This window comes from Neovison vison, chromosome 6, assembly GCF_020171115.1.
Source record: "Neovison vison isolate M4711 chromosome 6, ASM_NN_V1, whole genome shotgun sequence".
Classification (NCBI taxonomy): domain Eukaryota; kingdom Metazoa; phylum Chordata; class Mammalia; order Carnivora; family Mustelidae; genus Neogale; species Neogale vison.
Window position 1 is genome coordinate 124,739,263 of NC_058096.1, and position 27,184 is coordinate 124,766,446.

At 37.4% G+C, this 27,184-nt stretch overlaps 1 protein-coding gene across 1 annotated transcript in view; it reads left to right on the forward strand.

The window, feature by feature from the left end:
- Nucleotides 1-3,596: 3,596 nt before the first annotated feature.
- Nucleotides 3,597-27,184, forward strand: part of COPB2 (COPI coat complex subunit beta 2) — a 34,344-nt gene continuing 10,756 nt past the window's right edge. Inside the window, exons 1-10 of the mRNA XM_044252255.1 lie at nucleotides 3,597-3,706; nucleotides 15,027-15,164; nucleotides 18,424-18,510; nucleotides 18,896-19,022; nucleotides 19,884-20,032; nucleotides 21,874-22,020; nucleotides 22,860-22,959; nucleotides 23,996-24,138; nucleotides 24,387-24,586; nucleotides 26,111-26,221. Of these exons, the coding sequence (XP_044108190.1) occupies nucleotides 3,704-3,706; nucleotides 15,027-15,164; nucleotides 18,424-18,510; nucleotides 18,896-19,022; nucleotides 19,884-20,032; nucleotides 21,874-22,020; nucleotides 22,860-22,959; nucleotides 23,996-24,138; nucleotides 24,387-24,586; nucleotides 26,111-26,221 (1,205 nt within the window). The 5' untranslated portion in view covers nucleotides 3,597-3,703. The remainder of the gene's footprint in view (nucleotides 3,707-15,026; nucleotides 15,165-18,423; nucleotides 18,511-18,895; nucleotides 19,023-19,883; nucleotides 20,033-21,873; nucleotides 22,021-22,859; nucleotides 22,960-23,995; nucleotides 24,139-24,386; nucleotides 24,587-26,110; nucleotides 26,222-27,184) is intronic.

The window sequence follows — 27,184 nt, forward strand, 5'->3', positions numbered from 1 at the left end:
TTCCTTACCATCCAAGCATATCTTAACCTCTTGCAAACCTGCTTCCCTTAGCATTACTTAACTGAAAACACTTTTTTTGAAGAATACTAGTGTCCTCATAATCATTTAATTTATTGGCAATTGTTTTTTCCCCCCAAATACCAAACCTCCTTAAGTTTTCTAAAGTCATCTAGACTGTTGGTCAACCTATTATGTTCTCCCTCTCTTCTTTTTGTGGCATACAGTTTTCCTGTATGTCTTATTCTGTTTCTTCTTTGTGTCACTTACGGGCTCCACTTCTCTAATTAAATGTGTTCTCCAGGTTCATTAGACTCAAAACATTAGTATTAGGATGCCTCCCAACACTAGCTCATAACAAATGCAAATCATTTGTGTATCTCATTGATTCTAGCTTCTTGGTGAAAAGAGAAGAAATACCAGTCCAGTAAAAAGAGCACTCATTTTGGAGATACACTTGGATTCATATTTCAAGTCTGTCACTCATTCTTGAACAGTGTGGAATGGAGGATATTACTTAACCAATTGGACCTCAGTCTCTCATCTAGAAGTTGGGAGAAAATAATGTCTTTTAGTATTACTGTATGAATCATAGTAAGCAAAGTGCATATTCCAATGCTAGGTACACTGTGGGCACTCGATAAAATTTATTCATAGTTACTGTCATTTTCACACGTCTCTTAAACATGTGTTGTATTTCACTGTCTCAATCCCTTCCTTCATATGCATGAACAAAAGTAAATCTTACAGATTGCAGATATGAACAGGTTTCTTTTCTGGCCAAATGATTCCAGATTGTTTATTGAATCAAAGTCCAATTCCTCCCTATTTAAGAATCTTCAGGTTTTAGCTCCATCATTCCTCTCCAGTCTTCTCCCTCAGTGCCTTTCTAAATAAATACCAAGCAAACTGGACTTTTTGTGGTTCTCAAACATACCTCATACTCTTTACCTCAAAGTCCTGCTCCAATTATGCCTCCTTTATGAAACAGATACCCCAGGTTAGATATTTTATTTCCAGAATACTGGTCCTTCTCAGCGTACTCAGATTTGGCACATTATTTCATTATTTATACACAACTGACCTCCTTTTGAAGAGTGAAGCCAGGTTATTATTCGTGTGCCTACTCACCACTTTGCTATGTGATCTCACACACACACATACATGTGTGTGCACAGAGGTAGAGGGAAGAAGAGGAAGAGTAAGGAAGAGAAAGTTTTATTTTTTCAAAATACCAACTGGACTTTTCTTCAAGGAATTATTTTCACTTCAAGTTTTTATGAAGGGGTGGGAATGGAATGGGGAGAGCACGGTGTGTATACAGAGTACTGATAGAGGCATTGCTGGCTGAACTTCTATTTGGAATTCTCCCAGCAGCAGAAAAAAGGCAGGGTTGAAACAGTCATCCTAGAAACTGACCAGGTAAGACTTCAAGATCTGTTGACCAATTGCAATCAACCTCTTGGGAAACCCTTTACTAATTTGCTAAGCTTATCCATATTTGTTTTTCCCCAGAGCTATTTTCCTAACCTTCCAGTCTCTTCTAAACCAGAGTAAACAAAAGATTTAAACCCACAGTTGAAAATATAGGAATATACACATATATTTAATGTTATTTTATGTATTTGTTCATATGTGAGAATCTTATTTCTTTAAAATGGAATTTCTCTCAGCCAAATCCAGGACTAAATTTTTATAGGTCTATTTTTCAGGCAGCACCTCGTATAGCACCTCGTATAATACACATTCAATATGTAATGGTTGAAAAAAAATGAATTTATAGGATACAACTGCAGGACTTAATGTTGGTTAACTGCAGTGGGACAAAATGAGAAAAGATAGAGTCAAAGTGAGTGTGACAATTGGGGGCTCAGCTCTCATCACTACTAGCTAAACAAATCCTTGGGTGCCCCATGGTACATAAAGTATTCCCAACTGAGTGCCTTGAGAATAGAGATGATGTCATTTTATTTTGTATTACTTGGTAGTGTGCCAAGTCTGAAGATACTTTCTCAAATGCAAGCGGATCCGAGAAACAGAAATATTGGCAGCTCCACTATTCAAGTAAATTAGATATAGCTTGCATTTGTAAAACTTTCAACTAATTCTTCTGATCCTCAATCGCTTCACAGAGTAAACATTCAATTAGTAGTCTCAATTTACATTTCATAAGATAAAACTGCTGGCATTTAAATCCAGTTCCAGACCCGCTCTTCTACTATTAAATATCACAGAAACAGAATAGTAGAAATGGAAAGGTCTTTAGAAATTATTCAACCTAATTTTTTTTTTTTAATTTATTTGACCGAAAGAGAGCAGAGCGGGAGGGAGAAGGAAAAGCAGGCTTCCTGCTGAGAAGAGAGCCTGGGACAGGGCTGGATCCCAGGAATCTGGAATCCTGACCTGAGCCCAAGCAGACGCTTAACTGAGCCACCCAGGCACCCCAACCTAATTTTTTTTTTTTTAATATGAGGAACTTTGAGGCCCATAAAGAGATCACATTAGCAGCAAAGCTTTCACTAAAAGCCAAATTACCTGATGCAGAGTCCATGGCTCCCTCTGAATATGTTTCTACACAGAGACCCAATTTTACAGGGTGTACCATTTGGGTTTCTACAGAGACCCAATTTTAGCTTTCTGAAAATACAGAGGTCTTAAAAAGCGAAGGCTTCTCTCAGGCCAGAGGTACTCGTTCATATGTTGCAATTTTTTCGATCCCTGTGGCTCAGGTCCTCCTTCCAGAGTTCAACTACCTTATGGAAAAGGTACTCTGACGTAGTACAAAGAGCATGGGACTTAGAGGGGTAGGAATCCGGGATGAAACCCGGGCTCCAGCGTTTACTGCCGGCCTCCGCCAAGGCACTTCCTGGAGCTACTTCAGATTCGATATGAGGATTTGAGAGGAAAGTACTCCTGGCACACAGCCGAAGATCGATAAGTATTTCTTAAATAAATGAATAACGTAGTGTATGCTCAGTAAAGGGTGATCATGCATGGTGGAGTAGTCCCCATCTCCTCGGGCATCCTCCCAACCTCACGAATCTGAAGCTCCGCCCGAGTCCGGCTATTGCTTCCCAGCCTCACTCGGCGCTCGGCAGGGCTTGCAGAGAACTCGCTGGGCCTCGTACTCCAGCCTCGAGGCCTTGGAGCCTTGCTTCACCTTCTCTCCCCCATCCCTCCCCTCAGAGTCGGAAGGACGCCAAGAGCCCTTCTCAAGGCACAGCTCCACCGAGGGGGAGCTCCCCCTGCCGTTAGCATCCAAAGGGACTAAGCATCTCGTTTTTCCAATTAATATATATATATATATATATATATATATATAGGCCCATATATATATATATATATATATATTTCTTTCTTTCTTTCTTTTTTTCTCCTGTTTTTGTTTTCTAGTTCTCGTCTTCTTTCAGGAACCTCAGATGATTTCTCCCGACGGTAAACACCACACCCAGCCCTCTCTAGCTGCTCCAACTCGGCTCGGAACAACTAGACGGCCGCGTTGCCTAGGAAACTGGCGAGGCCGTTGGAAAACGTCAGCCCCCGCGCCGCGTTTGCGCAGGTGCTAAGAGCCTGGCCTCCACTATCGCGAGAATTGCCTCCCGGAAGTTCCACGTCAGTCAGTCGGCTGGTCAGCGGGTCGTTGGTTCTCTCAGGGACTGCGTCGCTTGTGTCAAGTGAGGGCTCACGGGCTCGGACCAACGGAGCGATGGTAGGTCCAGACCCTGCAGGAAGGAGCGGGGCCTCTTGACTGAGGCCAGTTCTTGGGCTTCTGGACTGGGGGCTGCGGTAAGCAGCGGCCTGGGCTCTCGTTGCGGCCGCCGCCTCAGGCCTTGTGGGGTCCTGGTCTGGGGTGAGTTCTGTGAGGGAGGCGGCGGTGAGGCCCAGAAATCGGAGGTGGTGTGGAGAGGCAGTGCCGGGGCTTTGCCAAATCTACTCATTGGGCCCTTAAAACGGCGGTAGCTGGTCTTACACATGCTATAGTATGCTATAGTAGAGGGTGCTAACCACAAACTACGGTCTTAAGCAGAAAAGCACTCCTTCTGAAATTAGGTAAAGTGTATATGTCAAAAGAAATTAGAATGCTTTGGGATCCCACTTTAAGTTTCTAGGGGGCAAGGAAGGGTTAGGACGTTGCTTCTAAAACTGACGTGGTTTTCTGCATTTGCAAATACAGTGGCTGGTAAGAATGGCAGTCGTGACAGACAGCACTTTTATATTGTCCGTCTCACCCCCCCAAAATACCCTAAAGTACTTTGGTTCAAGAGTGTTGTAATAAGAAGGAAAAAACTACAATAGTGTAAGAATATATTTTCTGAAAAAATATAAGAAAGTCAGTATTTTATTTCTAAACGTTTTCCTGCCCACTCTTCTTTTAACTGGGGCTTGGAGACGTTGGAGATTAATTAGTCTAAATTCTGTATCTCGTAGTTTAAAACTTTTAAGTTTGTGTAAGGCTAATTGAAGCAGAGTTGGAATTACAACAGAGACTGAATCCTTAGGGAAACTGGTGAGAGTTGTGGGTCCTTCTAGAAAAATAGATTGAGAAGCACACAGTGTTGCAAAAACTTCAGTGGGTTCACGCAGACACCACGTCTCCCCCATTCTTACCTGTGAACTTGCGTGGGTCCCCAGGTTAAGAGCCCTTTAGCAAGATCTCAGGTCTCTTAATTATTCTGCCTCCTGTTAACCAGTGATCTGGTCTGGAGTGTGCTGTGCTTTCAGGAATGGACATTTTATGGTGAAATATCCTTCATTCTTTAATGCATTTAAAATTTTTTGTATGAGATACAAAATGTGGATTTATTTATTCATTTGTTTTCCATAGAGTGTTTACTATGTGCCCATCCACTTTGCTAAACATTTGCCTCCTAATTCTTACAGCAGCTGGGAGAATGAGTTATAAGTAATGTTTATGGAGTGGTTATGATAGGCCAGGCACTATTCTAACTGCTTAACACTGAATTTAATTCTCATAACTCTCAGTTGTAGATAAAAGTATTAATCCTCTTTTACGTATGTCAGACCTCAGAGAAGTTAAGTGAACTTGTTCAGTATTGCATATTTGAAATGAGTGGTGGAACCGAAATTTGAATTCAGCATAATTCTCTAGACCTCGATTATACCATCTGTCCTTAAACCCCTATATCCAAATATATAAGATGCTGTGGAGGTAAAGACCCCTGAAGAGCATCTACTCTATAAAGCAAAAAGAGACGTGTATATTTAGCTTCTTAAAGCTAAATTAGCTTCTTAAATTGGCTTCTTAAAATCCCTTAAGAAAGGATAGTTCTGGCAAGGGTAATCCAAAAGATTATATTGGTGGCAGTAATTTAAGCTGAGTCTTAAATGCATCCAGCTTTTGGAAAATGGAGGGAGACATTTAGAATTAAGGGTACAGTATAAATATCTTTGTATTTTGAGAATATCTAATAGAATGTCTTATTCAAAGTAGTCACTTAAATGTTGGGCGAAATTACAGCAAAAGATCTTGGCTCTGTTTAAAAAAAAATTTTTTTTTTTTTAATTTATTTGACAGAGACAGAGATCACAAGTAGGCAGAGAGGCAGGCAGAGAGAGGAAGGAAAGCAGGCTCTTCTGCTGAGCAGGGAGCCCGATGCGGGGCTCGATCCCAGGACCCTGGGATCATGACCCGAGCCGAAAACAGAGGCTTTAACCCACTGAGCCACCCAGGTGCCCCCCCCTTTTTAAATTTTTTTTTTTTTAATTTTTGGCTCTGCTTTTTTAACTGGGATTTGTGAATTGGAGGGTATTTGGAGGTGCACCAGGGTTGCTTAGTCCCTCAGCCCACCTTTCCAGAGCATCACTTTTACTCAGTAATCATTAAACATCCGTATGGTAAAATATACACAATTTATAAGTGATGGATTTCCTCATTTACTACAGGAAAGTATGAGATGCACTGGCTTACATGAAAGCCCCCATTGTTGTTCCTGGCACACAGAAGACACTTCATGTTTGTTCACTGTAAAGAGACCAGTAAAAGGAGTTGAAATTTGTCATGCTAATAAATGAGGCAAAATTAAGAAAAGGATGAAGTAAAAAGTCCTGCTTCCCTGAATGACCAAGAACTGTGAGGATGGTGGTTTGAAAGTAGAAAGTTTGAGACGAAGAGGAAGGCATGGCAGGGGAAACATTTTTTTGGTGATTGTAGGGAAGAGCCAGAGAATTCCGATCTTTTGAAATAAAGAAATCTAGGGTAATAATAAGGTTGGAAGTAGTAGATGAGTAAAAGCCTTGTGAGGTGTTTGCTTTGTCTCAGGAAATGATCTATGCTGAAATTACCTAGTGATCTTCATTTTGTGTTGAAAAGTAACCCTAAGTTTCCGTTCCACTCATGACCATCGTGGAAGATCACAAAAAGATTCAGTGGTAACTTGCCAAGTAAACTTTTAGGTGTGTTTAAAACCTTTTGAAGGGGAAACATATTTTAAATCAGTCTTCCCTCATCTGTGTCCAAGAGAAAATTAAGATTACTGAACTCGGCGTCATTATTTATAATGAATTAACTTTTCTTTTAGAATGGTATCCTTGGGAGAATTGAGAAAATACTTATTCACATCATTTTCTTGTCTGTTTAGTTGAATCCAGATTGGAAAAAAGCGGTTTTAAACTAGTAGCATTTTCTGACTGGAAAGTATTTTAATTTTTGTTTAAAATGGTTCTAATTAAGTTAGAATTAGGTTCTTTTATTCGATTACTAAGTAACTCACTAGTTAAGTTCCCATTTAAATTACATTAGGTTCCTATGACTAAAATCCATTAAAATGCTATAAACATTCCTCGTTGTCTCCAAAGGCCCTCATGGACATGGGTATAGCCTGTATTGATCACACATCACATTCACCTACCATTTATTAATATTATTGCCAAAATACTTTTCTCCAAAGAAACCAGTTTTTTTTAATTGAGGTATAATTGACATAATGCTATAGTAATTTCATGTGTACAACATAATGATTTACTATTTGTGTATATTGTGAAATGATCACAAGAGTAAGTCTAGTTAATATCTATCACCGTATGTAGTTACAATAATTTTTTTCTTGTGATAACTTTTAAGATCTACTCTTAACAACAACTTTCAAGTATGCAACACAGTATTTTTTTTAAATTTCTTTTCAATGTAACGGTATTCATTGTTTTTGTACCATACCCAGTGCTCCATGCAATAAGTGCCTTCCTTAATACCCACCACCTGGTTCCCCCAACCTCCCACCCACCCCCGCCCCTTCAAAACCCTCAGATTGTTTTTCAGAGTCCATAGTCTCTCATGGTTCACCTCCCCTTCCAATTTCCCTCAACTCCCTTCTCCTCTCCATCTCCCCTTGTCCTCCATGCTATTTGTTATGCTCCACAAATAAGTGAAACCATATGATAATTGACTCTCTCTGCTTGACTTCTTTCACTCAGCATAATCTCTTCCAGTCCCGTCCATGTTGCTACAAAAGTTGGGTATTCATCCTTTCTGATGGAGGCATAATACTCCATAGTGTATATGGACCACATCTTCCTTATCCATTCATCCGTTGAAGGGCATCTTGGTTCTTTCCACAGTTTGGCGACCGTGGCCATTGCTGCTATAAACATTGGGGTGCAGGTGGCCCTTCTTTTCACGACATCTGTATCTTTGGGGTAAATACCCAGTAGTGCAATGGCAGGGTCGTAGGGAAGCTCTATTTTTAATTTCTTGAGGAATTTCCACACTGTTTTCCAAAGTGGCTGCACCAACTTGCATTCCCACCAACAGTGTAAGAGGGTTCCCCTTTCTCCACATCCTCTCCAACACATGTTTTTTCCTGTCTTGCTAATTTTGGCCATTTTAACTGGTGTAAGGTGGTATCTCAATGTGGTTTTAATTTGAATCTCCCTGATGGCTAGTGATGATGAACATTTTTTCATGTGTCTGATAGCCATTTGTATGTCTTCATTGGAGAAGTGTCCGTTCATATCTTCTTCCCATTTTTTAATATGATTGTCTGTTTTATGTGTGTTGAGTTTGAGAAGTTCTTTATAGATCCTGGATCTCAACCTTTTGTCTGTACTGTCATTTGTGAATATCTTCTCCCATTCCGTGAGTGGCCTCTTTGTCTTGTTGACTGTTTCCTTTGCTGTGCAGAAGCTTTTGATCTTGATGAAGTCCCAAAAGTTCATTTTTGCTTTTGTTTCCTTTGCCTTTGGAGACGTATCTTGAAAGAAGTTGCTGTGGCTGATACCAAAGAGGTTACTGCCTATGTTCTTCTTTAGGATTCTGATGGATTCCTGTCTCACGTTGAGGTCTTTAATCCATTTCGAGTTTATCTTTGTGTACAGTTTAAGAGAATGGTCGAGTTTCATTCTTCTACATATAGCTGTCCAGTTTTCCCAACACCATTTATTGAAGAGACTGTCTTTTCTCAACTGTATATTTTTTCCTGTTTTGTCGAAGATTAATTGACCATAGAGTTGAGGGTCCATATCAGGGCTCTCTACTCTGTTCCACTGGTCTATGTGTCTGTTTTTATGCCAGTACCATGCTGTCTTGGTGATCACAGCTTGGTAGTAAAGCTTGAAATCAGGTAACATGATGCCCCCAGTTTTATTTTTGTTTTTCAACATTTCCTTAGCAATTCGGGGTCTCTTCTGATTCCATACAAATTTTAGGATTATTTGCTCCAGCTCTTTGAAAAATACCGGTGGAATTTTGATCGGAATGGCATTATAAGTATAGATTACTGTAGGCAGTATAGACATTTTAACAATGTTTGTTCTTCCGGATCCAAGAGCATGGAATGATCTTCCATCTTTTTGTGTCTTCTTCACTTTTTTTCATGAGTGCTCTGTAGTTCCTTGAGTACAGTTCCTTTACCTTTTTGGTTAGGTTTATTCCCAGGAATCTTATGGTTCTTGGTGCTATAGTAAATGGAATCGATTCTCTAATTTCCCTTTCTGTATTTTCATTGTTAGTGTATAAGAAAGCCACTGATTTTTGTACATTGACTTTGTATCCTGCCACGTTGCTGAATTGCTGTATGAGTTCTAGTAGTTTGGGGGTGGAGTCTTTTGCGTTTTCCATATAAAGAATCATGTCATCTGCAAAGAGAGTTTGACTTCTTCATTGCCAATTTGGATACCTTTTATTTCTCTTTGTTGTCTGATTGCTGTTGCTAGGACTTCTAATACTGTGTTAAACAAGAGTGGTGAGAGTGGGCATTTTTGTCGTGTTCCTGATCTCAATGGGAAGGCTGCGGGCTTTTTCCCATTGAGGATGATATTTGCTGTGGGTCTTTCATAGGTAGATTTGATGAAGTTCAGGAATGTTCCCTCTATCCCTATACTTTGAAGCGTTTTAATCAGGAACAGATGCTGGATTTTGTCAAATGCTTTTTCTGCATCAATTGAGAGGACCATGTGGTTCTTCTCTCTTCTCTTATTAATTTGTTCTATCACATTGATTGATTTGCAAATGTTGAACCATCCTTGTAGCCCAGGGATATTCGAATCCCACCTGGTCATGGTGGATAATCTTTTTAATGTGCTGTTGGATCCTGTTTGCTAGGATCTTGTTGAGAATCTTAGCATCCATATTCATCAGTGATATTGGTCTGAAATTCTCCTTTTTGGTAGGGTCTTTGCCTGGTTTGAAGATCAGGGTAATGCTGGCTTCATAAAAAGAGTCTGGAAGTTTTCCTTCTGCTTCAATTTTTTTGAAACAGCTTCAGAGAATAGGTGTTATTTCTTCTTTGCATGTTTGGTAGAATTCCCTAGGCAATCCGTCAGGTCCTGGGCTCTTGTTTTTTGGGAGTTTTTTGATCACTGCTTCAATCTCGTTACTAGATATCGGTCTATTCAGGTTGTCATTTTCTTCCTGATTCAATTTTGGGAGTTTATAGTTTTCCAGAAATGCATCCATTTCATCTAGGTTGCTTAGCTTAATGGCATATAACTGTTGATAATAACTTCTGATGATTGTTTCTACTTCCTTGGTGTTAGTTGTGATCTCTCCCTTTCTTTCGTGATTTTATTAATTTGGACTTTCTCTCTTTTCTTTTGGGTTAGTGTGGCCAGTGGTTTATCAATCTCATTGATTCTTTCAAAAAACCAGCTTCTAGTTTCATTGATACATTCTACTGTATCTCTGGTTTCTACCTCATTGATCTCTGCTCTATCTTGATTATTTCCCTTCTTATGTGTGGAGTTGGTTTGATTTGTTGTTGATTCTCCAGTTCTTTAAGGTGTAGAGACAGCTGGTGTATTCTGGATTTTTCAATTTTTTTAAGGGAGGCTTGGATGGCTATGTATTTCCCCCTTAGGACCGCCTTTGCTGTATCCCATAGGTTTTGGACCGAAGTGTCTTCATTCTCATTGGTTTCCATGAATTGTTTAAGTTCTTCTTTGATCTCCTGGTTGATTCAAGCATTCTTAAGCAAGGTGGTCTTTAGCTTCCAGGTGTTTGAGTTCCTTCCGAACTTTTCCTTGTGATTGAGCTCCAGTTTCAAAGCATTGTGCAACACAGTATTTTTAACTATACCTTATATTCCCATGACTTAATTATTTTATTACTGGAAGTTTGTACTCTTTGACCTCCTTCATCCATTTTGCCTATAACCACCCCCTGCTTTTGGCAACCACCAGTCTGTTCTGTGCGTATATGAGCTTGAGCTATTTTATTTTTTTTTTTAAGATTATACATATAAGTGAGATCATACAGTATTTGTCTTTTTTCAACTTATTTTACTTAGCATAATACGCTCAGGGTCCATCCATGTTGTCACAAATAGCAAGGTTTCATTCTTTTTTATGTCTGAATAATATTTGTGTGTGTGTGTGTGTGTGTGTGTGACTCTTTATTTTTGTGATCTTCCACAATGATCATGAATGGACTAGAAATGTAAGGTTACTTTTCAACACAAAATGAAGATCACTAGATAATTTCAGTGTAGATAATTTCCTGAGACAAAGCAAATACCTCACAAGGCTTTTATTCAACTACTTCCAATGTATATATAATAATACATATGCAAAAAATAAGTATTATTACACATATATATAAATATATACATATATACAGTGAAATATTATGTATAATATGTATATATTGCATACATTTTCTTTATCCATTCATCTATAGTGGACACTTAGATTGTTTTCATGTCTTGGCTATTGTAATTAATGCAGCAGTGAACATGGGGGTGCACGTGTCTGGTTTTTTTTTTTTTTTTTAAACTTGACAGAGAGATAGGTCACAAGTAGGTAGAGAGGCAGGCAGAGAGAGAAGGAAGCAGGCTCCTTGCTGAGCAGAGAGCCTGATTTGGGGCTCGATCCCAGGACATTGAGGTCATGACCTGAGCCAAAGGCAGAGGTTTAACCCTCTGAGCCACCCAGGCGCCCCGGTGCACATGTCTTTTCAACTTGATGCTTTCATTTTTCTTCAGGTAAATACCCAGAAGTGGAATTGCTAGATCCTATAGCCAGTTCTCTATTTTTAATTTTGAGGGGACCCTCCACACTGTTTTCTGCAGTGACTACACCAGTTTACATTCCAAACAGTAGTGCATAGGGGTTCCTTTTCTCCATATCCACACTGATATTTGTTATTTCTTATCTTTTTGATAATAGCCGTTCTAACAGGTGTTCTTATTGTGGTTTTGATTTGTGATGTTTAGTGACATTGAACATTTTTTGTGTACCTGTTGGTCATCTGTAATCTTCTTTGGAAAAATGTCTCTTCAGAACCTCTTCATATTTTTTACTTGGTTAATTATTTTGCTATTAGGTTGTATTGGTTCTTTGTATATTTTGAATATTAATCACTTATCCAGGTGTATGTTTTCCAGTTATTTTCTCCCATTCACTATGTTGCCTTTGCGTTTTATTAATAAGTTTGCTCTGCAGAAACTTTTTACTTGATGTAGACCCACTTGGTGATTTTTGCTTTTATTGCCTTTGCTTTGGTGTCAGATCCAAAAAGATCATCACCAATGTCAAGGAGCTTACTGCCTATGTTTTCCTCTAGGAGTTTTATGGTTTCAGGTTTTACATTTAAGTCTTTAATCCATTTTGAACTAATTTTTGGTATAAGATAATGGTCCAGTTTCATTCTCTCTCTTCTCTCTCTCTCTCTCTCTTTTTTTTTTTTTTTTTAAGAGAGCACAGAGAGGGTCAGAGGGAGAGAGAGAATCTTAAGCAGGCTTCACACCCAGTGTAGAGACTGACACGGGAAGGGGCTTACTCTCACAACCCTGAGATGATGAACTGAGCTGATATCAAGAGTCAAGACACTTAACCAACTGAGCCACCCAGGCACTCCTCTGTTTCATTCATTTGCATATTGTTGTCAGGTTTGCCCAACACCATTTATTGAAGAGACCATCCTTTGCCCATTGTATATTCTGGGCTCCTTTTTTGTGGGGTAATTGACCATATATGCATGGGTTTATTTCTGGACTCTCTATTCTGTTCCATTGATCTTTGTGTTTTTATGCCAATGCTATGCTGTTTTGATTGATATATAGTTTTAGGATTACTAAGACTTCATGAGTAACACTTGTTCAGAATATTTTCTGATAGGACACTAATGACATGGGCACAACCTTGTGATTTAGTAGATATTTTACATTTAATTACTAGATTCTCTGTAAACCAGGGATTCTCCAAGTGTTATCTGTAGTCTCCTAGGAGTCCCCCATAGTCTTCCAGGAGGTTCCCTATGTTGATAATTTGCACTATTTCTGTAAAACAAATGGAAGATAAAACTGAACTGCTGGTATAATGTCATCAAATTGAACTAACAGTACATTCCTCATTACCACACAATTTTTTTAAATCCAGTTTCACTTAAGAATGTCCTTGATGAGGGGCGCCTGGGTTGCTCAGTGGGTTAAGCCGCTGCCTTCGGCTCAGGTCATGATCTCAGGGTCCTGGGATCGAGTCCCGCATCGGGCTCTCTGCTCAGCAGGGAGCCTGCTTCCTCCTCTCTCTCTCTCTGCCTGCCTCTCTGCCTACTTGTGATCTCTCTCTGTCAAATAAATAAATAAAATCTTTAAAAAAAAAAAAAAAGAATGTCCTTGATGAAGCAGGAAAAAATGCTAGTTTTATTACATCTCAATACTTGAGCCTACATCTTTTAAATATTCTTTGTAATGACATGAGTAGTATGCACAAGATACTTCTGTTGCATACTGTTAAGTTACAAGCTTGCTTGAAGCAGTGACTGACATACTGTGTTTGTTCAGACTTGATGATTTGGCAGACATTTTCTAAAAACTGAAAGACGTTTGCTGGTCCTTGACATTATTTGTTCCCAGTGATAAAATTGGTGCTTTGAAGTGAAAATTAGAATTTTAGAAAAATTCTATCATTAAACTGTTTAGATGTCTAATACTTGAAGATTTATCCGTTGTGGTAGATAGTGATATTAATGAATGTGACTTTTTGTTACTATATAATGAAATGTGTCAAAATTTGGAAGATTTGCATAATTCATTGATTCAGAATTTTCCAAGTAACCAATGCATGATGTTACAAAAGATGCATGGGTTAGAGATCCATTCAAAATACATAATAGGCCAAGAGATTTCATGTAACAAACTATAAAAAGTTCATAAAAGGTTCATTTATGTGCTTTCAGATTTCATGTTGCAACTAACCTTTAAGGAACTACCACTTTTCAAGTTTTGAAAAGTGAAGAATATTCTATTCACAACTATTTAAAAAAAGTTATTGTAGTGCCTGGATGACTCAGTCGGTTAAGCGTCTGCCTTCAGCTTAGGTCATGATACCAGAGTCCTGGGATCAAAGCCCCTAATCTGCTCCCTGCTCAGCAGTGTGCCTACTTCTCCCTCTGCCCCTCCACGCTCATTCATTCTCTCTCTCTCTTTAATAAATAAATAAATAAATCAAATCTTTATAAAAATGTTTAAAAGTTATTAAAATATTTATCTTTGGTCACCTGGATGGCTCAGTCAGGTAAGCTTCTGCTTTCAGCTCAGATCATGATCCCAGAGTCCTGGGATGAGTCCCTCATCAGGCTCCTTGCTCACTGGAGAGCCTTTTCTCCTTCTGCCTGCTGCTCCCACTCTTTGTGCATTTTCTCTCTCTCTCACAAATAAATTTTTAAAAATCTTAAAAAAAAAAAAAAGTTCTCTTTTTCCAACTACGTATCTTTGTGAGGCCAAGTTTTTTTTTTTTCATATACATCAGCCAAAACAGCATATCATATTGAAGCATAATATATTGAAGGCCAAAGCAGATCTGAGAAACGAGCTGTCTCCTATTAAGACAGAATGTTAAAGAGTTTTACAAGAATGTGAAAAAAAAATTGCCATTCTTCTCACTAAATTTCTTTTGAAAATATAGTTATTTTCATTAAAATATGTTAAGTCAACATGTAATGAGTTTATTTTTATTTGAAAATGAATTAATAAGAGCACCTGGGTGGCTCAGTGTATTGAAGCCTCTGCCTTCAGCTCAGGTCACCATCCCAGGGTCCTGGAATCGAACCCCACATCAGGTTTCTCTGCTCAGCAGAGAGCCTGCCTCTCCCTCTCTCTCTGCCTTCCTCTTTGCCTACCATTTATTTAAATAGTTTAAATAAATAATTTAAATAATGAAATAATTAAACAATAAATTAAATAATAGTAAATAAATAAATAAAATCTTTTAAAAAAGAAAATTAATACATAAATATTTTTAACTTGTTTTGGTTTTAATGTTTCAATATGGTAAATATCAATAGATACAACCTATGTAAGCAAAAGCTTTTTAGGAAATTTTTTTGAGTGGAAAGGGGTCCTGAGACCAAAAAATTTGACAACCACTACTATAAATTAAAAAAATTTAAATACTCGTATGTTAGTATGAGTGAAGAAGTGGGTGCTGTAGACTTGAAACTGTATCTACAGTTCAGCAAAGTAAAAACTGGATTTTTTTGAAGGCCTGTTAATGCACTGTTTTTATTTAAGATCTCAAACATGATTTATTTGGCATAGCAATTTAATGTTTTGAGGGCTTTTTATGTTGTTTCTTCTTAGCCTCTGCGACTTGATATAAAGAGAAAGCTAACTGCTCGGTCTGATCGAGTTAAGAGCGTGGATTTGCATCCTACAGAGCCATGGATGTTGGCAAGTCTTTACAATGGCAGTGTGTGCGTTTGGAATCATGAAACACAGGTAGGAATTTTTAAGGACTTTTTAGAAACAGTGTGTTAGACTGTGTTTATAATGCAAGAGAAGACAGAGAGTCCAATAGGTGTGCAGATTGCTTTCTCAAATAAATTAGTACAAAGTATTTTCAGGAAAGAGAAACTAACAGTTACGGGGTTATAGCTTATGGAAGAAACGGTTTCAGTCTTGTTATATATAATATTTAAATGTTATATTCTGATAAAAGTTAGTATTATCTTTTTGAAATGAAGGAAAATGCCACCAATATAAGGTCACTTGCTATAGATAAAGATTGAATAGTACTTAATTTTCTGTTCAGTCAATATTTTAATGATCTTAAGAATGGGATTTTTAATTTTATTTTTTCCCAAATAATTGATATAATGATATGCAGGTAACTTTCAATCAACTATTCAAATTATAGAGTGTTAGAGAAATATTTGTAGTCAGCTTTTGATTACACATATGAGAATATGCGTTATACAGATTTTTCTGCCTTAAATGCTTGTTTTGCTCTTTATCATCTGAGTAAATCATTTATCCTTCAAATTGGTTTACCTCTTATTTTCCAGTCTTTGTTGATGGTTCTTAATCGTTTCCCTTCAAAATACAGAACATATAGTGAGCACTAGCCCATATAGTTATGTGTCTACTTGCACAATCATTATTTTCAACATGTAAGGTTAAGTTATTAATAGCCAGACAAAATTCACATTGAGTAATTTAAAATGGAAAAATAGGCTTAGGAACCAAGGTCAGTAATAAATCTACAAACACCTTTACAGTCTTACGTCCCTATAATGGCACAGAATGACGGCAGACTAAAGCAAGACCCCATCAATGACATTTTATAAACATTAACACTTTGTTCCCTGCTTTATGCCAGTGCTGATAACATTGTCTGACACATAGTAAGTACTCAATAATTGTTTTTTGAGCTAAGGAATAATCAGTATTCCATTTATCACTATTTGACTATATCAGGATTTCTAACCTCTACAATTTCAATTCTTCATTTTGTGAATCCATTTGTCTTAATGCAAATAGTATGCATGCTAACTGCTTTTTTTGATCCACTTCTGTTTTCACAGACTTAATATCTGCTTAACAGACATGTTGGTGCCTCCCCCAAACCCCACCACACATCCTATTTCTTCCTAGGGATCCCTTCTGGCAACTCCATTTAGCCGTTTCTCAGATCTGTTATTTCACTGTGGTATGTTCTAAATCCCAGCTGTACTTCCTTTAACTTTCTCTCGGTTTTACTGTAACGTAACTCTCTCTGGTTCATCCAGTTTGCCTCTTTTTTTCTTTTGTGCCCTTCTGTGCCCTTCTGTGCCCTCTGGCAGGGCCACCTGCTTCCTCTTTCAAAATTCACCTTGTTGGTAACTTCTTCTGATTTCCTTCTTTCCTTCAAGAATGGAGTCCTGGGATGGATAGGGATTATACTAGTCTTACTTTTCACTGTTACTACAAGTGCCTATTTGACAGTGAGACTTATAGTAGATACTGAGTAAGTCTTTGTTTAATGGTTGGTCTATTTTTGATTCTACCTCTTTTTTTCCCTCTATCACCAACAGAAGTTAATTGCCATTCATGTATATTAAGAGCAAAATTCTTCAAAGAGGCAAAACGTTTTTGGAAGTGAATTCAAATGTACTTGAATTTCAAATAAGTCTTTGAGGTGGTGAGTGCAGTGGTTAAAAATCAGCATGTTACAGTTTGAAGCCATCCTGCTTAAATAAATGATGTGGGCAAACCTCTTAAACATGTTAAGACTCAGTTACTTATCTAAAATGAAGATGATATTGTTGCCTTCCCTATATCACAGGATTGTCAAAAGGATTAAATCAAACTAGATAATATTGTGTAAAGTCCCATACAAGTGTTAGTCATTATTTCCCTAACTTACATTAAGTTATATTGAGTGTGTAGCATTTCTTCCTCTTTAGATTGTTTAGCTTCTATAATGCAGAGACCATCTCTCGTGTCATTTATATCAGCCACAGCACTTAACATGGACCTTAACTGTGACTGTTCTGCAGCTGCTTTATTTGTACTGCTCAGCAGATCCCTGGATTTGTTGGCTCGTTATGAGCTTTTGTACATATTTCTGTCATCTTACAGATTATATGTTGTGTCTGCTCTCTCTATGGTAGTCAGCTGATAGTTGTACAGGTTAGAGCTGATGCCCCCATTTATTGTGTTTGTGTGAAGAATCTGTGAAGTCTGGCTTCAGAAGGCCAGAGTAGGCTCAACAGTTCTTATGGACCAGTCTCTATTGTTTCTTTTTTCTTACAACTTTTTTTTTGAAAGTATAGTTTACATATAATATAACATTAGTTTCAGGTGTGCTAGTTTTGATTCTTTTTATTTAGTGTACATGGTTAATTAGTAAGATTGTGCTGTTTTTCATTACTCTCTGGTACAAAAAAGAGAGATTGCAAAATGATATTTTGAATCTCAGAATCTTAAAAAATAAGGCATCATAGTGGGAAGACAAAGACATGCATTTATCCCTGTTCTTTCTAAGAGGCTCTTTCAGTTTTCTGCTATATATATTATTCCATTTTGAGCAGCTTGAAGAGACATCTAAATCACTGTGTTTTCATGCTTCACTAAAAAGAGGTCAATAGCATTTATATAGAAACATTGCTAAAGTGTTCAAAAGAATTGGATCTTGTTTATGAGTTTATTTTGTGAGTTGATAGGTTTAATTTTAAAAAGAAAAAACTAAGAGCCAATTCATTCAACAAATAGTTACTGCACACTGGTTGTTTGCCAGCCACTGTTCTAGGCTCTGGGAATACAGTGGTAAACAAGATTCTTGCCATTGGGGAGCTTAGTAGAAAAGATTGACATTAGACACATAATTATGAAAGTGCTATGTTATGAATGGGGAGTATAAGGTTCTGTTTGTGGGTTTTCAGGAAGAGGGCACAGGAGGAGCAAAGGTAGGAGTGGGAGTAGCCAAAGGTAAGGCTAAGGAGATAAGGAAGGGCAGGCTGGAGCACAGAGGATCTGGAATTCCATCTTGTGGAGATTTGCTTTCTTTTATCCTTTATAAGTATTTTAATTTTGAAACTGTTAAAGAAAAGATGATTGGTCTTTTTTCTTCATTTGATTGTTGAGCTTTTGTGTTTTAGCCTGAGAATATTTTTAAATTAGGAATGATCTAAATAATTGGATATTTTAAATGTAACACAGTAGTTTTTTCAGTTATTTTCTCATAACTCAAAGTATATATTCTTATTAAATTTTAAAGACATTGGTGAAAACATTTGAAGTGTGTGATCTTCCTGTTCGGGCTGCAAAGTTTGTTGCAAGAAAGAATTGGGTTGTGACAGGAGCGGTAAGTAATTATATGAATTTCTACTTCCTTCAGTTTCTTAATTGGTCAGTGATTATGCAAATGATTTTGATTCTTGATTATTAATTAGTCTAATGTTTTGAAGCATAGACTTTATAACTTGGGCCTATAACTTTTTTTTCAAGATTTATTTATTTATTTTTTAGAGAAAGCAAGGGAGGGGGTACAGACGGAGAGGCAGATTCCTAGCTGAATTCCTAGCTGCAGAGGCTGATGTGGGACTCCATCCCAGGACCCTGAGTTTACTTATTACCTGAGCTGAAATCAAAAGTCAAGACACCTAACCGACTGAGCCACCCATGCGCCCCTACACCATTTTGCACAGTTTATTTTATAACAATAATAATTTCTAAATTTCCGTTTCTAGGATGACATGCAGATAAGAGTGTTCAATTATAATACTCTGGAGAGAGTTCATATGTTTGAAGCACACTCAGACTACATTCGCTGTATTGCTGTTCATCCAACGCAGCCTTTCATTCTGACTAGCAGTGGTAAGAGATGACTCCTTTTGGTCATGTGCATCTCTTTCAGTAATTCATTTTCATTCAGTGAGACTTGCAATTCTTTCACTGCTGTTACATGTGGAGTTCTAATTCCGAGCAGCCTTTAAACTATTTAAATCCATTACCATGCTATCAGTGCTGCTTGCTTTCGTATTTAATGAAATATCAACTCTACTTAGGATTTGTGTAGCAATTGCTCCAGTTTCTGTCAGGGAAGTCCTGAAGGTCTAAATGATTAAACATCTGCTGAACAGAAAGCTAATTTACATGCTGGTGGGTGAGTTTTTGCCAGATTGCTACATACTCTCATCACTTTTTTCTTTATATTCAGGCTAGTTTGCTCTGTGGCATTACATCTAGAACAGTGAACTTTTGGAGGGCAATTAAAACAAGTTGTACTGATTTGGTAATAGCTCTTTGAAACATTTTTAAATTAAAATTGAGAAGTAATTCAAAGCTTTTTTCTTTCACCATTCTTATAAGAGAAATGCTTATTCCCTAGTCACTGCCATCATTATTCAGTCATACTTAGATTCTAATCAAACTTGTGTTACTCTTCTGTCATTCTGTAAAGCCCACTTGAGTCTTTCTTAAAATTTTTCATGAAATTTTTGTATTTACTAGTAGTAATTTCTCTATCTTATCTCACCTCTTCTGTAGGGAGTTAAGTTTATTCTTAGGTTAAATAAGGATTTTGAAAAATCTGTTCAATTCTGATTCTATTTCTTTAAGCCTGGGAATGTATGATTTCTCTTTGATTTGCTGCCTTAAAAGGCACAAAGACTGACTCTTAGTTCTAAATGCAAGAAATATAAATGGCAACTAACTTGAGACTTTCTTTTGGCCTAGATGACATGCTTATTAAGCTCTGGGACTGGGATAAAAAATGGTCCTGCTCACAAGTGTTTGAAGGACACACCCATTATGTTATGCAGATTGTGATCAATCCTAAAGATAACAATCAGTTTGCCAGTGCGTCTTTGGACAGGACCATCAAGGTAGGGTGCCTGCTCTTTGTATCCATTATGTTGGTGAAATGTAGTTGTTTGAGATATTTTACTACTGGCTGCCCATGAAATTTATTCCTGCTTAGAAGTTTCTCTTAAAAGCTCATATTGAAATCAAAATAGGACTTGTGGTAACTTGATGCTCTTAACAGGAGGAGTGTTTTTCTGTGTCAAAGCAATATATTCTAAGACTTTTAAACTACTGCAAACCCAGAATAAGAAAGATGCTAGTATGGCCTCTTACTTCTTTTTCCTCTCCTTTTTGTGTATTTCCTCTGTTTCCTGTTTCCTTTTAGTGTATTCATTGTTGACATCTGCCGATTATTAATCTGTTTTACATTAAAATTTCCTCTGCCTCCATTCTCTTTTCCTTACTGCATTTCTCTGTACTACTGCCAGGTATCTTTCTAAAACATGGATTTCACCTTTCCATTCGCAGTGTAAGAGTAAAGTTCCACTCCCTTACTGTTGAATATGAGGGTTTCCAAGACTAGCCTCAGCTAATATTATATCTCCTATAATCCTCGTCTATCCGCCATTCTCCAGAAATGCCATGAATGTACATAGACCCTCATTCAACTGTTACCTCTGCTTGCAATGCTCTTTATTCTCCCTTTTTTACTTTTTTTCTCCTGGAGAACTACTCATCTTTCAAGGCTCAGCACAATTACTTACTCTGAGAAGCTCTCTTCAGACATCCATTTCACCTCTACACAGAGCCAGTCATGCTCATCCCATTCCTTCCATTCCTATTTGTCTTTATTATGCCCTTCATTTTGAGTGATAACTAATATGTCTCCAGAAATCTTTATCCCCCAAAATGTTGATCTTTGGGCAGGAACTGGGTGTCACCCCCACTCCCTCAAACAGACACTTGGTAGCAAGCAACACAGTGCTTTACTTGTACTAAACGCTTAATACTTGTTGCATGAGTGGTAGTCATACTCCCTTTTCCATTACGCTATTTAAAATGTCTCTATATGCATAGGTTTAAAATGCTATATTGCACTTTTACTTACGTGTGTATGCTTACATCTATATAACATTCCTTTAACTTACATAAAATGTTGTGTTATTTGTCTGAGTATTAAATGATATCTGTCTAAATATCTTAGGGTTTTGACCTTACTTTTTTTTTTCCCTTTTGCTGGATTGTCCTTGCTTTTGACATAGGTTGAAAACTTAGAAATTAGTTTCGAACTTTCTTCACTAAAAGGTGTATCTTGAGAACATAAATTGTTTTATCTTTGGCTCAAGTAAAGTTTGTTGCATACAGTCAGTGGTAAACATTTGTTTATGCATCTTTATACTTCCCACAGAGTCTCCTTTGTAGGAGGCACTCAATAATTATTTGTAAAGATAAATAATACTAGTGCTATGGTAATGTTTGACTACTTTTCCATACTTTAAATGTTTTAAATGTTTTGTTATGTGGTCATTTTCTCTTTTTAATATGCCTTACTAATTTCACTTTCATTATCTTTATATTAAAATTCTCATAAAATCATTTCTTACTGTTCTAGACTATAACCTGTGGATCACTGGGATGTCTGTTAAAAATCTAGATTCCTGGGGAACTATAGGGATAAAGAGAAATCTCTAGAGATAAAGCCTGGAAATTGGCATTTTTGGAGAATACTATAGTTATTCTGCCCCCTAGAAAGTCAAGTAAAATGAGAAAGAACAAAAACAAATGGTTGAAAGAAATGTACATTCTTTAGTTTTCCTGTCCTGGGCTTTGGCACTTTATATAATATGTCAGAAGTGTGATGGAGCTGCCTTCTGAAAAGCAAGGCCCCTTATTGACTGGCAGATGCTGTTGCTCTTTAAAGGTGTGGCAGTTGGGTTCTTCCTCACCAAACTTCACTCTGGAGGGACATGAGAAAGGTGTGAATTGCATCGATTACTACAGTGGTGGCGACAAACCATACCTCATTTCAGGTGCAGATGACCGTCTTGTTAAAATATGGGACTATCAGGTACAATTTTTTCATAATCTTACTTTATCATATGTTAGACATGGATTTCACTGTTTGTTACAAGACAGTTAAAACTTGGGTTATTGAACTCTGTTCAGAGCATAATAACTTAAGTCTTCAGTATTTGCCTCTAAACAGTAGTCCTAGAGTTCTCCATAAAAATGAAAGAAATGCCTATTGAGATTTTAAAATAAAACGCCATTATGTTTATTTTTTACTTAATAGTAGAAATTAGAAATTTAAATATTTTGACTAAAATGAAGTTATTACACCCTCTAGTATCCTCACTGGTAGACTTCTGTCCATATTTGAAAACTAGCAGATAAATGAATAATACCATGATGCCATGTTACAGACGTTTTGCCACATAGACTTTGTAAACCTAGTTATCACTTCTTGTTACTATGCTTTTTATCTCTCAGAGACAGATTGAATTTCTGTTTTGTTTCTCACATCAAAATTTCCATGAACAGTTAATAAAATGAGGCCTAGAAAATCACTGTTACTTAGAACTTTATTCAGATTTGTGTTTAAGTACAGGATAAAATTATTAAAGATATTATTTTAGATCTTTGGGAGAGAAAATATTCATATGAAAACCAGATCTTTTGAGGTGTTTGTGTTTTCTTCTTTATATGTGATACTTAAAATTCTATTTCCCTGTGTTGTCAAGGAATTAGAGAAATTATGCAGATAAGATAATTGTGTTTCAAAATTTCTGTATCAGAAATTATTTAGATTAAAATAAAAGATCTCATTTTTATGTATCTGCAAACTGGAAAAATTAAGGATAAGTTACTTGTTTTTCACTAAAAATATTTTCTGTGTCTTGATTACAGAATAAGACATGTGTACAGACACTGGAAGGACATGCCCAAAATGTGTCTTGTGCCAGTTTTCATCCTGAGTTGCCAATCATCATCACAGGTTCAGAAGATGGTAAGTTCAAAATGTATGTTTATTCCTGTGCTTGTAATTACTAAGTAGTTATTTAAGTCAGGTAGTGCATTGCATTGTAATTGGAGGTTTCTGAGAATTTTGCTCTTTTTATTAGAGTAGAATATTTGTGCTGGAACAGAGCAAAGGGGCATTGTTACCTTCTTCTTCATCATCATTCTTTTATTTTTTTTTAAAGATTTTATTTATTTATTTGACAGAGATCACAAGCAGGCAGAGAGGCAGGCAGAGAGAGAGAGAAGGAAGCAGGCTCCCCGCTGAGCAGAGAGCCTGGTGTGGGGCTCGATCCCAGGACCCTGAGATCATGACCTGAGCCGAAGGCAGTGGCTTAACCCACTGAGCCACCCAGGTGCCCCCCCCCCTTTTTTTTTTGAAGATTTTATTTATTTATTGGACAGACAGAGATCACAAGTAGGCAGAGAGGCAGGCAGAGAGAGGAGGAAGCAGGCTCCGCGCTGAGCAGAGAGCCTGATGCGGGGCTCGATCCCAGAATCCTGGGATCATGACCTGAGCCGAAGGCAGAGGCTTTAACCCAATAAGCCATCCAGGCGCCCCCTTCATCATCATTCTAATGCGTTTTAACTATTACTTAAATAAGAGGACCCAGAAGTCCTAGAGAAAAACTGTGAAAAAACCAGTCGGTGGTTTGGAGTCCAAAAACCTGGATGCTGCCACTTCATGTATATGTGGTTTGGGCAGATTATGAAATGGGAACAGACATATCCACCTCATAGGATTATAGTGAAAAGAAAAGATCATGTGTGTAAAGCACCTTCAGGTTCATAGTAGGTACCGTGCTGAGAAAATTCATTATTTTACATGGAAAATCACATTTCTTGGTTTCTTACAATTTTCTGTTAATTTACATTGCTTTATAAAATTACCTATATAGACAATAGATCAAAAAATTAAGCTGCCAGTAAACTAATTAAAAAAAGACTTCCCTTTGGTCGGTTCACCTGACACAGTTCATCCTTAGATATTCATTAGAAGGGAATATTCACCTTGTTCTCTTTAGGAACTGTGCGTATTTGGCATTCAAGCACGTATCGCCTTGAGAGCACATTGAATTATGGAATGGAGAGGGTGTGGTGTGTGGCCAGTCTGAGAGGGTCCAACAATGTCGCTTTGGGCTATGACGAAGGGAGCATTATTGTTAAGGTAATCTCTAATTATACTCTTTCTGAACAAAATGAACACAGTGGAAGCAGTTTTCCTTATTTTTTAGTACAGTCATCTTCTAAGTTACCAGTTTTATTAAACTGGCTCTTCTTTCATTAAGCACAAGAGATTAAGCACTGGATTAAAGTGGAAGAAAGGAACCCTCTATTAAATGAAAATAGAAAATGTTTATTTTGTGGTTTTATTTGGTTTCTTTTATTGCTAAAAGCCATTTGTCATTCTTCCAGCTTGGTCGGGAGGAACCTGCCATGTCCATGGATGCCAATGGAAAGATAATTTGGGCCAAGCATTCAGAAGTACAGCAGGCCAACCTAAAAGCAATGGGAGATGCTGAAATTAAAGATGGAGAAAGACTGCCACTAGCCGTCAAGGATATGGGCAGTTGTGAAATATATCCCCAGACTATTCAACATAATCCTAATGGGCGGTAAGCCATCACCAGAATCTGTCCTAGGCTTCTAAGTATGTTAGAGCAGAGCTTGCATATCCACAGCATATACCACCCTACACTGTTGTGGGCATTCCTCATGAGCTTTTGCCCTGGAATCCTCAATACAGCTGCCGACATGCCAGTCAGTTGAGTTGGCATGCAAGGTGTGAAAGCATATTTGCCTTTCTGGCTTTGTCCCACTGTACAACTTTGAACAGTTAAATAGTTTTTCTATTTATTCATTTTAAATGTGCTGGGTTTGTATTCTTGTGCTGCTTTGAGGGCAGGTATCAGGTCTTATCCTGAGACTGAGACATCATTTTTGTTTCTTAAGATTTAGAAAGCACCAAACATCTTGAGTTTCAAGCATGAGTTTCAACCTGTGCATCTTTAAAAAAGTTACTTTACAGTAGATCTGGGCATCTTATAATTCTGTTCTGAGTATTGAAAAAGACAAGCTTTGTAAACCAAGTATATGACTTGTTTAGTAAATGATATCCATAGTTACTTGTAATGTAATTTCCTTAGGAAGATTAAGAATGCATTGTATATTTTTTCCCTTAATATCATAAAACTTTTTTTTTTTTTTTTTTTGCATCTTACCATTGGTAGTCCAACAGCAACCAGTACAATTTTTTTTAAAAGGTTTAATTATCTATTTGACAGAGACAGAGGGAGAGAGCACAAGCAGGGGGAGAGGCAGGCAAAGGGAGAGGAAGAAGCAGGTTCCCTGCTGAGTAAGGAGCCTAGTGCAGGATCCCAGAACCTTGGGATTATGACCTGAGCCTAAGGCAGATGCTTAACCAACTGAGCCACCCAGGCACCCCAGAGTAGCACCTTCTTATGTCTTCTTATGGTATAAATGTAATATATTTATATTTATGTATATAAATATAATGTATTTGTATGTATAATATATATTATAAATAATATATATTATATTTATATATATTTGTATAAATACAATAAATATACCTTCTTACAGTATAAATGCAATGAGCAAAATGCTAGGCATTTTGATTCTCAATAAATATCCGTTGAGGGGCACCTGGGTGGCTCAGTCAGTTAAGTGTCCAACTCTTGATTTTGGCTTAGGTCATGATCTCAGTGTTGTGAGACGGAGCCCCACACTGGGTTCCAGGGTGGGTATAGAGCCTGCTTAAGAGTCTCTCACTCCTCCCCCCTTGAAAATTAGTTGAATTATTAGAATCTTGGCCCTTGTGCATCTCCAGCCATTCTTATCTTCCTGTCCCAAGTCTCCTTTGTTTATAAGAGAGGGCCACTGCAATAAGATTTTCAGCAAAACCCTATCTTTATGTTTTTGGAATTGTTGTATAGAATATTTATGTCTAGATCTGTATTTGAAGAAATGTGTAACTTTAAAAGATACTAGATTCAGTTATAACAGTCAACTAAAGTGGTATTTGTTATTAGAAGTATTTTATTATGAAGATGAGCGTTGTTTCATAACTTCCACATGTTATTGATCCTACTTCTCTCCCTGGCTTCCATAATTTCCAGGTTTGTTGTGGTGTGTGGTGATGGTGAATATATCATCTACACAGCAATGGCATTGAGAAACAAAAGCTTTGGGTCTGCCCAGGAGTTTGCATGGGCCCATGATTCTTCAGAGTAAGTTTTGGTTTGTGCTCTCCAGCTAGCCCCGACTGCAGATAGGTGATCTGTGTGCAGCTGTATGAAACATGTTCCAAAGGCTCAGTGTTGGCCATGCTTCTTTGTGTTCAAGGACAGTTCTCACCAGTGCTGCCTTTGCCCTTTCTGTATTCATTATTCATCAAGCTCACTCAGGCTCATCTAATAATCCCATTAAATTGGGGGCCCAGCACCCATTTCCTTGATGGAGCCTTTGGCAGGGCCTGGTGCTTATAGATGGGCTCAAGACAAAGGAGGCTCTCCCCGTGCCCTAGAGTCCTGAGGTGTTGCTAGGTCTTGAGCTAGTTGGGAGACAGTATAGTCTGATGTCATCTTGATGAGAACTTCATTGAATCTTTTTTAAAACTCATTTTCTGTGATGTTACCCAACCCCCATTCTTAAATTCTGTCTAAATTTTGAGTATTCACAAAATATTCTTATTAAAAACAGGAAAAATCATTTAACTCTGAATTATCATACCAGGTGCTAATTAATTATCATTATTTGTACTAGATACTCGTTACCGAGTGGTTCCTTTTGATTCCTTTTTGGTGCATGTAATAAATATTAGGGCTTTGGTTTTTTCTGACCATACAGCTGAATTACATCTTCCGTTTTCTTAGTTTTGTTTTCTCCATATATTGTATTGCCCCTGCCCTCAACAGTGAGTAACCTGAGCCTCAGTTTTACATATAAGGTGCATGTTTTTAAATTTTTTAACAGTAAGATATACTGAGATAAGAATTTGTTTTGATCTTTTCATAGATATCCTAAATACATTCATACATGCACTGTTCCAAATACTAAAATGTACTTTGATATCATCTTAAAAACAATTACAGTTCATGGATTGCCTCACCACTCTTAACATACCTCTCTGTTTTGATAATTTGCTTTTTTTTCCCCTCTTAATCTTTATCTAGCTAAGGCCCTTTCAGCAT